This window comes from Coffea arabica, chromosome 10e (assembly GCF_036785885.1).
Source record: "Coffea arabica cultivar ET-39 chromosome 10e, Coffea Arabica ET-39 HiFi, whole genome shotgun sequence".
Classification (NCBI taxonomy): domain Eukaryota; kingdom Viridiplantae; phylum Streptophyta; class Magnoliopsida; order Gentianales; family Rubiaceae; genus Coffea; species Coffea arabica.
The window spans coordinates 1,581,482-1,593,777 of record NC_092328.1 but is presented as its reverse complement, the minus strand read 5'-3'; the positions used below and the strand labels follow the sequence as shown (position 1 = coordinate 1,593,777).

General features: G+C 36.3%; 1 protein-coding gene across 1 annotated transcript; it reads left to right on the top strand.

Moving 5' to 3' along the window:
* Window positions 1-5,701: 5,701 nt before the first annotated feature.
* Window positions 5,702-11,915, top strand: LOC113712074 (kinesin-like protein KIN-7E). Its single transcript, XM_072068200.1, has 13 exons — window positions 5,702-6,017; window positions 6,382-6,471; window positions 6,557-6,657; window positions 6,766-6,879; window positions 6,967-7,048; window positions 7,134-7,201; window positions 7,459-7,524; window positions 7,697-7,821; window positions 8,600-8,933; window positions 9,162-9,266; window positions 9,352-10,479; window positions 10,779-11,077; window positions 11,399-11,915. The coding sequence occupies exons 1-13, from the start codon at window positions 5,795-5,797 to the stop codon at window positions 11,718-11,720; spliced, it is 3,057 nt and encodes a 1,018-aa protein (XP_071924301.1). The 5' UTR covers window positions 5,702-5,794; the 3' UTR covers window positions 11,721-11,915.
* The last annotated feature ends 381 nt before the right edge of the window (window positions 11,916-12,296 follow it).

Below are 12,296 nucleotides of genomic sequence, written 5' to 3'. Positions count from 1 at the left end.
ATTATATATGTAAATTCATACGTAAATAGTATGAAATATTTAAAAGTTACGAAATGAAAAATACCGGTAAATTTACTATAGTTTTCTAAAACTATGCTACTTTCATACCAATGTTAAACTTATTTTTGTTTGTGAGAGTTAAATTTATTAAAATTTTATTGTCATATTGCTTAAATATGTATAAATTTATAATTATTATGATATATGTCGCTCTTATTTTATATACAACTTAGAAGCATGTTATTTGCAATACTTAAATTTAAAATTTTTTTTCAAACAATGAAGTATAATTCACAAAATATTATAGATGAAAGTTTATTACACATTTATATGGTTAAATGAAAGCAGGAATATTTTTGAAATGAAAGAGACCACCTGTGCAATTATTGAAAATTTGAATCTAAGATTTCTAGGATGAGTTTGATAAAATTTAAATCTGGAAATTGAAATCTGAAATCTAAAATTTGAAACTAAATCTATAAAGTGACTGAATTACTAAATACTAAATCCGATACATTTGAGTGTACATCACACTAAATGATAAGTGAACATCTTATTACATGTTGTTGTTTGAAACAAGTTTTATTTAGAAAATTCAATGCCAATTCATATGCACTATTTTTTGTTATCAAATGCGTTTGAACGTATTAAGATCTGAATCCATTGAATTTAAGTGTTGAATCATGTTATCAAACGGGTCCTTAGTCACAAAAAAACAAAATAATAATAACTTTTTCTACACATAAAATTGCAAGAAAGTTATAATTGTATGAATAATATAAACAAATTATAGCTCAGCAATATTACACACACACTGTCCCACGAACACTAAACGTATAGATACATATAGTTGGACCTGTAATTACTTTTCTTGAGCGATTACTCACCAAGCTGGCTAAGGGGCGGGACTCTTGAAATAAGTCTTGCTTATTTGACTGCTTCTTTTTCATTCATGTATAATACAGTAACACTTGAGTTAGTTGCGTTAATGATTAGTTGCATTGATTGCTCATCAGCTGGCTAAAGACTCGAAGGAGAACAAACAAGGGTTAATGGACTCTTTTATCACAGTTTTGCCTTTTGCTTTTGCATCTTTCTAATTCCTCATCATACAGGCTATGATCTCAGTTGATGGGGTTAATTATGGTAGATTATAAAAAGGCCGTTGATAGATTAGCAGCTGGTCCTTGAATTATGGGCAATCGATTTCCTTGTTTCTTCTTGACTGCTAGCATCTTGTTTCGATACGCCAATGACGCTAATTAATTAGTACCTTCCTCCTCTGTTAACATCTTTCCACCTGAGTTGAGATTTTTTTTTTTATGGTAAATCGCATCAGGTTTTCGAAATAAAAACCAAGACATCAGATTTGTCCCGCGATGAAAGAAAAACCATACGTCAAAAGCGTGACGGAAAGAAACGTGAAAAGTGACCTTTTGGCCTTGTAACTTAGGCCTTGCTTGGATAGCCATTTTTCACCGAAAAATGGTCTTGTTTTCCGTGAACACATTTCCCAATCACCTTTTTACCTCACATACATCAAATTGCTACAGTAATTTTTCAACGAAAAATCCATGAAAAATGCAATCCAAACGCAACCTTAGGAAATCATTATATCACGATCATCAGAACAGAACCAACATGATTAATCGACTAATTATATGAAACTCAATTATTCGTACATTGTTGTTAGTCATCCTAATTTGTTTCCATTTAATAAAGCATCTTCATTTCACTCACACAAATCATAATAAACAAAGAAGGGTTTTTCTCGTTAACACACCTATTATTCAACTAACTTATCATATAGTATTTACACATACTCATAATTATTATCCTCTCTTGTATTTATATATATATATATAAATATTTTTTATATTTAATCTTACTTACTCGCCCTTGTATTTATTTATTTTTTTCAATTAATTTTATATTTTAAAAAATATAACATCTGAAATATACTTTAACGAGTGCCCTGTGGGCATCTGTTAGACAAATCGAATGAACAATTATTTGCGTCAATGACTGGAAAGCAAAAGTTTTTTTTTTTTTTTTGGGATTTTGACGTCGCGATGCCTTCTCCTTTTCTCTTGAAGCTGGAGTAAGTCCAACAGGCACGTTACAATGAGGACAACAAGAATGAATATTTGTTCCGGCCATGCATATATATAAATCTTAGTATGATGCAGATCCAGAAGAAGTTTCTCCAAGTTAAAATCAAAAGCAAGGAAAATGCCAAAAAAATTAGATAAAATAAAAAGGATATCGACGGGTAAAAGATGGGAAATACATATTCACAAATTATTGTCCCTGTAGGAAAGTCCGTCAGAGAAATAGCCAAATTTTAGAGTGAAGTACGAGGCTCAAGAGGTTTGGTACTATTTTTATGTGGATTCGTCTATTTGGCGTCTTGTCGGGTGTTATTTTTTTCTTTCTACGGAAAAAAGGCAAATTTTTATTACAGAATATCACAGAATTTAGGGATACGGAGTAATTTTATAGGTTTAATAGAGAGTCTATCTTCCTTTTTGTGTGCTGATCTAGTGTAAATTCAGAAACTCCAAAAAGAAAATACAAAGCTATCCCATTATATAGAAACTATGCAGACAGAAGGTATTACATGGAGTATAAATTATCTGACTATTAAGCATTTATTACAGCAAAAGGGAAGGCAAAAAAACAAAAATCTGTTAAACTCAATTTTTATGCCTCTTAGACTTGAGCTTAATTTCTTTGTTTTTTCAAGAAAAAATAGAATTTTACCCCTGCATCAGCACGGTCTTTATTTATTTATTTATTTATTATGAATTCATACAAATATCAATAATTTAAATATATATAAACACATAATATAATCCAAATAGGATTCAGTACGGGTAAAACCCAAATAACCCACAATCCATTAATTCTCTTCAATTAGACATGCTACGTAAGAGGGAGAAATACTGTGATTAAAATAACTACCTTCATATATATATATATACGCGCGCACCTGCACGTCTACTTTAGCCTTGGGATTTAATTTCTTTGTTTGCATGAGTTTTTTTTTTTTTTTTTAAATAAAAAAGTTTGTGCGAATTCGATTCTGATCATCAATAAGGACTAGAGAGTACGTTGAATCGAAGCTACAATTCAAACACATGACTTTTATTAAAAGAATAATCCGACCTTACCCACTAACCGACATACATTGGTTCATGAGTCCTTTTGTTATATATATATATATATATATATATATATATAGGTCACAAAATTTTTCAACTTGTACATGTGGAAGGTAGCTCTTGGATTGCAGCTTGGGATCAGGGGCTGGTCTCACAACCGGCAGCAGGCACCCGAGTTATAATCTCGCCGCTAGGGGTTTGGGAAGGGTTTTGAGATTGGACTGCTGGAGTCCTCTCCTCCAATTCGTACTCTCTTGGATGCTTAAACCTTGAGCCCGGGACACACACATTCGTATTGGATATTCCTCTTCCAAATTTTATTAATTTGGCCGGTTATGTTTATGTGGGCCTGACAAATCGTTATTTGGCAAAATTGCAGGAGCTATTCCTATTTCCTACTTGAATTACCATTAAAGAATTCCATCTTGCTAATAATAAAATGAACCACGTAGGGCAAAGTCATGCTTACAAAGAATTTTGGCCGGACCACTGCAGGAATGTATATCTTTGGCTCGAGAAAATGGAATGTGTCGCCGCTGGACCTTTGGCCCGGTGGTTTTTGGTGGTGTGAAAAGTCAAGGTTCAACCCTTGGCTCTCACCAATTTGTCATTATACGTGGCGGTCTTAATTGGCCTTCTTCGATGGAGTCTGTACTCACATCGAGTCTCCCTTCCACATCTCCCTTGGTTAAGCTAGATTAGGTTATAAGAATCCTATCATTACGATAAAAAAAAAAAAAAGGAACGTGTTAGATAGAGCCATTTACCTATGATTTCCATTAATATTATTAATAATAACAACAATAACACTAACAACAACAATTATATGGATGACTATTTCTCACAACTACACACTAAGAACCTTGAGAAATTGTAAAGGCGACAAAAACCACTAAAAAGATAAGAGAATTTTTAAAAGAGGAGAAAACTCTTATTAGAAAATTTATAGAAGGGATTTCATTAGAAATACAAGAGCAAAAGGAAAAAAAGCATAATGCAATTAGCCCAAAGCATAGTCAAACATAAAAAATATGGCATAATGCAACACACATCTTTCAGAAGTTCATTGTTTCGGTCTCCTGCATGCATGTCTCAATTTAACTCTCCCAACGCCTGCTGTCATCAATCTCTTTAGTTTTCTTGGTTTGACAATAATAATGTGGTTCTTCATACCGTGTAATAGTGAGAGAAATGACTCCGAATGGTTCGGCTCAATATATCTTCTCTCTCTCTCTCTCCTTTTTTTTTTTTTTTTTTTGGTTCTGTTGGAGGGAGCTTAATATATATCTTCAAAGTTGTTATACTATTTCAATTAACTCACTCGATCACTTGGAAACGTCAAGTGATAAATAACTTACTTGGATAAAAATGTCATGACAAAAATAAAGCAAGGGTGACCGATTCAGGAGTGCGAATATAATTTTCCGTCGAAGAAAATTCATGGTGAGTTTTGATATCTTAGTATAAGGAAAGATGAGGTCCAAGACTCAAAGTTGGTACTCCATTAAATTCCCCCGCGTTCCTTTTTCTTCTATTGAAATATTGAAACAAAAAATATATCCGTCATAGTTGGCGATGAATTTCGGCGGTCCAAATGCTTTTGACTCCGCTCAAAGTGTTGATATTGGTTTGCACTTCGCAGATTCTCTGATCCTCGCATGGCATGATCTCATCAAAAGTTAAAGCCCCCTTGGAATTGGAAATGTTGTCTGGATTTGTCCGGAATTCTCTCCGGGTTCTCAAATTCTCCGTTTCAACCGTCATTTTAGCTCATCCGTTGTTCCCTAATAATGTACAACTGCCAATTCCCTCTTCCCGACCAGTCTCTCTCCCTGAACGTGGGAGTTTCTTTTCTGGGTAGGTACTCTGGGAGTTTCTTTGTTTCTTCTTTTTGGATCATTTTGAGTTGCATTCACCATTCTTGATTCGAAACAATGCTAATAATGGTGAGCTAATCTTATCCGGGCATTCATTATTGCTGTGAAAATTGTAGTGCTCGTTCAGCATTTTCTGTTTATACACTTTTCATTTTCCAATTTCAATCAGTCAATGCATGTGTTTATTGTGCGTTAGATTGGTGGTCATTTTTGAGCAGCTGTTTGCTATCAGACATCAAGATGTCACTAAATTTACCTTGTTACTGGCAGATTGGAAGGTATTGCTCATTTTAGTGCTGAATACGTACATTTGCATTACAAACTTCAAGACCCGAAGGTTTTACCACCTTTATTAAGGTAGGATTTCTTGTGTTGCCTGAGTTACTCACACAAGCGATATAGCACTGCCATACAAAAAATATTATTGTTTTGTGATTGCATGCAGCCCTCAAAAATGTAAAACCCCAGTCCTTTTTTTTTTCCGCATTATTTTTCTACTACAATTTCATCCATATCTTCTGAATGATCATTTCTTATTCTTTTCCCTTTTATCACATAATCAGAGGCTTGTAGGGGTGTATTTCCATTTTGGTGGCGTAGGACGAGCGTAGAGCTTAGAGATGAGTTCCTCTTCTTTTCACGAAGGGAGGAGGAACCCATATTGGTTTTTTGTTCTCTAGTTTACCTGCCCATTGATTCTCCTTTTCAAGTGCATCTTCGGTAGCAGCTGGGGAATTGATTTTTGAGTCAAAGATGGGGATGGTTAATAATAATGTGGACGAGTCGGCTAAGTCGGATAATCAATTGTCAAATGCTCACGAAGAGAAGATCTTTGTCTCGATTAGACTGAGGCCTTTGAATGACAGAGAACTTGCAAATGAAGATGCTGCTGTCTGGGAATGCATCAACAGCACTACACTTCTGTACAAAAATAGCCTACCAGAGCGTTCCGCGTTACCAACTGCCTATAATTTTGGTGAGCAAATGGAGTAGCTCTTCCTTAAATGTGATGCAATTCCTTTTTGGCATTCCTGTAGCGGTTTAAGTAAACTTTCCTCTTCAGTAACTACGATGAAACTCAGAAAACCAAGGCTCTCAGAAAGTTTTCTTGTCTCCTAATTAGTTGATTCTATGGAAAATCTTGAGGTTAGTTGTTCCAGAAAGTCACATTGCCATTTAATTGAAGATATCCAGTTTAGCCTGATAATCAGGACTGATCCAATGTGCAATAGGCCACACATTTTGAGAACCAAAATAACTTCAATATTGTCCTGCTGTTTCTACTTCGTTTTTGTTCCAATATTGACTCTGTCATTTCCTTTTCAATCCTCTGGGAATAGATAGAGTATTTGCAGGTGGTTGCTCCACGATGCAAGTGTATGAGGAGTCTGCTAAAAGAGTTGCGCTTTCTGTTGTGGGTGGCATTAACTGTGAGTATTACTCCTGTCCTTGTCTTCTTTGAGAGCAAATCATTACTGTGATAAGACTATTCTTTAAAGTAAAATGCTTCTGCAGCAAGTATATTTGCCTATGGCCAAACAAGTAGTGGAAAAACATACACTATGTGTGGGATTACTGAGTACGCAATAGCAGATATATATGACTACATACAGAAGGTACTTGCTTTTCCTTTTTCTTTCTAGAATTCTTTTGCAACTAATTTTGCTGTTTCTTTATTTCATCTGGACCTCCTCTGACAACAATATATGTTTTTTATTTCACAGCATCCCAACAGACAATTTGTCTTGAAATTCTGCGCAATGGAGATTTACAATGAAGCCGTGAGAGATCTGCTCAGCTCAGATGCTACTCCCCTAAGACTCCTAGACGATCCAGATGTAAATGCGTAAAATATTAAAAATTTGTGCAATTTTTGAGGCAGTAGATGTGCTAGTGAATCTTATTTTCTTTTTTTTTTTCTACAGAGGGGAACCGTGATTGAAAAAATAACAGAGGTTGCATTGAGGGATTGGAGCCATTTAAAGGAGCTCTTATCTCTCTGTGCAGGTAAACGAGTGCACCTCCTATTGCAAATAGATTACCAGAAGTGAGTGCCATGGCTCAATTCCAAGTTGAATTTGCATTTTTGCAGCTCAAAGAAAAATTGGAGAGACGTCTCTGAATGAAATGAGTTCCAGGTCACATCAGATATTGAGATTGGTATGTCTGTTAGTTCCTGAGCTAGTTTCAGTGCTTAAGATACCTAGATAGATAGTAATTCATAAACTTTAACTTAAATGTCAATTTTTATAGGTCAGTTGGTAAACCTCTTACAAAACGTGAATTTTGATGCCCAAGACATTCAAACAGTTTTTTTGTCTAAGTCGTCAAATGGATCACATGGCATTGGACTTTAACACTTATAATATGCTCCCCAAAACATTCATTAATTCTTCTGCAACAATGTATTCTTGCAGACAGTTGATAGCTCTGCTCGAGAGTTCAGACGCACTGAAAATTCCAGCACTCTATCAGCTACAGTGGTATGGACACTTTTTTTTTTTTTTTTCCCCTTAGTGTTATTCTGCTGATGCTTGGTAATTTCATGCTCACTATGAGCCCTGCTCAATGATTATTCCCTTCTACTAAGCTGTGCATGATGCCAATAGATGAGATACAATTTGGCATCATCTTTAAATTCTCTTGCCATCACAGAATTTTGTAGATCTTGCTGGAAGTGAACGTGCTTCTCAAACCTTGTCAGCTGGTACAAGACTAAAAGAAGGTTCCCACATAAATCGCAGTTTGCTGACCCTTGGAACTGTTATTCGCAAGTTGAGGTGGAGCTTCATTTTTTTTTCTTTCCCTTCTCATACTTTTTCTCACATTTGGATATTAATAACTGGAAATACTGTTGTTGGTCCTGCTCTTTCTTGTTCTGGGGGTAGGGGCCAAGTACTGTTGGTCATTGAAAGGTCTTCTCTCCCATGTATAATGATAGCATGGCTGTTTCTAAGGTTGAAGAAAATATAATTTTAGAAGAACTAGAAAAAAGGGAAGAAGTTCAAAAGGAGAAAGGGAAAGAAATAGAAGGAAGACCAAAACAATTTAAGGAGAGAATTTCAGTGCTCTAGTACATACTACTTGTGGAGAAGACTGTAAGTTGTCTTTCCACATAGCTCATACCTATTTCTCAGGAGTCCACAAAATCAATAATAAAATATTTATTAAATCAAAACAAAGAAAATCAGCTTATAGATATTTTGATCGGATGTAATGTAATAGTCATTTCCTTAGTCTGATCTTCAGTGAATGGTAATTTCCTCCCGTTGTATTCCTTATCATGTCCGAAACTGAAATGATAGCCATTATGTACTGAGAGCACCAGAAAACCAAATGATAATAACTAAAATTTCAGAATAAAGAGCAGAATATGCACTCAGATACATGTTAACGATATGTTACTCATGTTTTTGTGAGGTTTCAGTCAGCATTTTGAGCTTGTTACTTGAGGTGAGGTTTTCGAAGGTGCTTTAGTAGCCATAACTAAGACTGTAATGTACATTTGTCAATATGACTATGCATTTCTCATTGATTTATGACCATCGATCTATTCAGCAAAGGTAGAAATGCACACATTCCATACCGAGACTCCAAGCTAACACGAATACTTCAGAACTCGTTAGGAGGCAATGCAAGAACAGCCATCATTTGCACCCTGAGCCCTGCACACAGTCATGTTGAGCAATCAAGAAACACTCTACTATTTGCAAGTTGTGCCAAGCAAGTTAGCACCAATGCACATGTCAATGTAGTGATGTCAGAGAAGGCATTAGTGAAGCAATTGCAGAGAGAATTAGCTAGACTGGAGAGTCAATTGAAGAATTTAGGATCACTTTCCAACTCATGTGACTCTCTTGCATTGAAAGAGAAGGAGATTCTCATTGAAAAGGTGACAAGAAATTAATTTCCTTCAATCTTTGGTTTTGCATCCATAACATATGATTTCATTTCGTTTTAGCCATCCAAAACAATTTAGAATGCACCATACAGGGTGGGTTCTCTTGCACTTTGTCTAGCTTGAAATCCACATGGGGCCATATAAATTTTGAATGTAACTAGAATATTTATCTAGCTTTATGCATACAGGTATGCTTAGCTAGTGTATTTACCTCTGCAGATGGATAAAGAGATTAGAGAGCTAACTGACCAACGTGATGAAGCTCACTTTCGCCTTCACAATTTGATGCAATCAGCTGGAGAATCTCAAGGTTCAAGACCATGGGTATGTGTACTCACGACATGTTTGTCATACGTTTTACCCTCATATTACATCTTGATAAAGTTTATTCTCCTTCCATCATTTTTAGGATGCACTCAGTAGCATGTCAGAACCTCAAGAGAAAGGCACATGGCTTGATGAATATCCAGCATCAGAAGCATCAGAGATAATTGATCCTTTTCGCTTAGATGTTGGTTCAAGTATATCTCATTTTTATGACAAAGGTGAAGGCCTGAGTTTTAACAAGTCCGAGGAACAATTTGCTGAATATTCTGAAGAACAATTTCTCTCTGATGATACCTCCCCAAGAATGTTTATAGAGAAGTACTTTGGTCCAGATCCAACACAAGGTTGGGAGAAAATTGCAGAAAGAATTGACCTGAACAATGAAGACAATTGCAAGGAAGTTCAATGCATTGAAATTGATACAAGCATCAGAAAGATAAACTTTGACTCAGTGTCATCCCCAGAAAAGGAGAATCAGGGTTTGGAGAATGTTGACATGAGAAAGATAAACTTTGACTCACTGTCATCCCCAGAAAATGAGAGTCAGGGTTTGGAGAATGTTAACATGAGAATGATAAACTTTGACTCAGTCTCATCCCCAAAAAAGGAGGATCAGGGTTTGGAGAATGTTAACATGAGAAAGATAAACTTTGACTCAGTGTCATCCCCAGAAAAGGAGAATCAGGGTTTGGTGAATGTTAACATAGACCATGATAACAGAACTCTGAAGCCAACAGTTGACGAGGTTAAGGAAATTACAATTTCTCCCATTCATTCCCATCCAGTGGAACAGTATTCTTCTTCATCAGACTCAGAACTAAACGACTCGAGAAGCATTGAGTCATCAAGGAGCAGGAGTTGTAGCGAAGTCCTCACAACAATGCCATTTTCTCCCAGATCGAAGATGGAAAAAGAACATGAAACACCATCCATTGAAGTTGAGGAGGGCTCGATTAGAAGTCTGGAACACAACAACCTGAAATTCTCCGAGTCAGAATCAGTTGCAGATGGTAAAGATCTATGCAGAGAACAATCCGAGGATGGGAAGTTTTCCGAGTTGGAATCAGTTGCAGATGGTAAAGATTTACACAGAGAGCATTCCGAGGAATATTGTGAAAGTGACTCCACAGATGCCAAGGAAGAAAGTATGAAGGCATTGGGACTTGCTGATGAGGTGGTCAAGTCTAAGAATCAGTTCGTGAATGAGCAGGTTCTCTCTCTCCTAATTCGTCACCTTCCTTACTCAGTAATTAATGCTTACTATTTATTAATTGTCACCCAATGTGAAGAATGCATCTTAATCACCTATTGATTGACACTGTACCTTTTGGTTATCATGCTTGCGCAAAATTGGACAAAATTCCAAAATGAAAACATCCCCAACATGGCTTATTGTACAAGTGTTTGTCATTAATTATTCTAATGCTTCAAATGACCAAGCAATCTTCCTTAAACTGTGAAGCAGTAGGTCTACTTGCGTTTATACCTGCTCATTGATTTATCTGTTAGGTCCTGGATGCTGAACCAACTTCTAACAAGTTTGAAACAGATTCTAATGTTGTTTTGGGTGGAGTACATGATTCTCAGAAATCCCCTTCAGATTGGTCCATACAATTCGAGAAGCAGAGAGCAGAGATTATTCAACTCTGGGATGCTTGCGACATACCATTGGTCCACAGGACCTACTTTTTCCTGGTCTTTAAAGGAGATCCATCTGACTCTATATACATGGAGGTAGAACTCCGCCGATTGTCCTTTCTCAAGGCGTCTCAGCAGACTAATACTGTGAAAAATGGTCAATCCTCGAGGTATAGATCTATTCTTGCTTTCTTTTTCTTTCCAACTCATTATGACATGCCAAATATGGGCTGCTTTTTGCACCAAGAAGCTGTTATATGAGATGAAGACACAACAAACCTGTACTACCACACTAACTATAGCTTGGCGGGATGAGTAACTTATTAAGGCCTTATCTATCTGCTTGCTCTATCTCTACTCCCAAAATTTTCTAGTTATCTTCATCTGAGTTGATCCCAAGCATCTTGAAAAACTCATATTAGCGGAAGACAACTTCTTCATTCCTGGTTTTACAGTTATATCAGTCGTATAATTTATTACTTTGGCTACAGCACGAGGGCACTGAAACGCGAGAGAGAGATGCTGAGCAGCTTAATGCTTAAGAAGCTCTCAAACACGGAGAGAATGGCCCTATTCCAGACGTGGGGTATTGGGTTAAAAACAAAGAGAAGAAGGCTTCAGTTATGCCAACGATTATGGACAGACACAAAAGACATGGACCACATCAAGGAAAGCGCTGCCCTGGTTGCAAAATTGGTTGGCATTGTGGAGCTGAGCCACGTCCAAAAGGAGTTTGTTGGACTCAGCTTCTCAACCCCACAGGTGAATGTTAGGTCCTTCAGTTGGAAACACAGCATGCCGTCTCTGGTGTAGCTGGAGGCAGTGCAGTACCTCATCCAAAGAGATGAAAGAAGAAATCCAATAAAAGATAAAGAAAAAGAAGAATGGTATATAGTTTTCCATAGCTAACCTAACTGTTTTGTATATTGTTAACATGTATAGGAATTCTGCTCAGGACCCAAATTATGTAAGAGAAGACTGATTTGAAGTCTCATTCAAATTCAATCATTCTCCTATGGTCATTGCTATTCAGAATCTTCAAATAAATTGGCATTTTATAAGCGACCAAGCCTAGAATATATAAACTGACATCCGCAGCAAATTACAGTAAAAAAACAATTATTTGAATATGCAGTTGCCACGTGACTAGCAAAAACTTGATCCATGCCATCATAGCTGCAAAAATGATGTATTGTGGTAAACAGGATAGCAATTTTTCAAGGATTTTCACAGAAAAACTCGATCCCTCCCCTAGTCCCCTGTTCCTCACGGTTGCAATAATACTATGTACTTACGTAATGAAAATATAAAAAATAAGTACATAGAAAATAGAAAAAAATCAAGAATCAAGCAGCAATAATACTAGGAGTGCTTGTGATGCGATTGCGT

Bases quoted from the DNA above. Each gene is read 5' to 3' on its own strand.
- LOC113712074 (XM_072068200.1), top strand. From the start codon at position 5,795: ATGGGGATGGTTAATAATAATGTGGACGAGTCGGCTAAGTCGGATAAT. The intron at 6,658-6,765 runs GTACTTGCTTTT...TTTATTTCACAG, and splicing joins TATATGACTACATACAGAAG to CATCCCAACAGACAATTTGT. The intron at 7,525-7,696 runs GTATGGACACTT...TTGCCATCACAG, and splicing joins GCACTCTATCAGCTACAGTG to AATTTTGTAGATCTTGCTGG.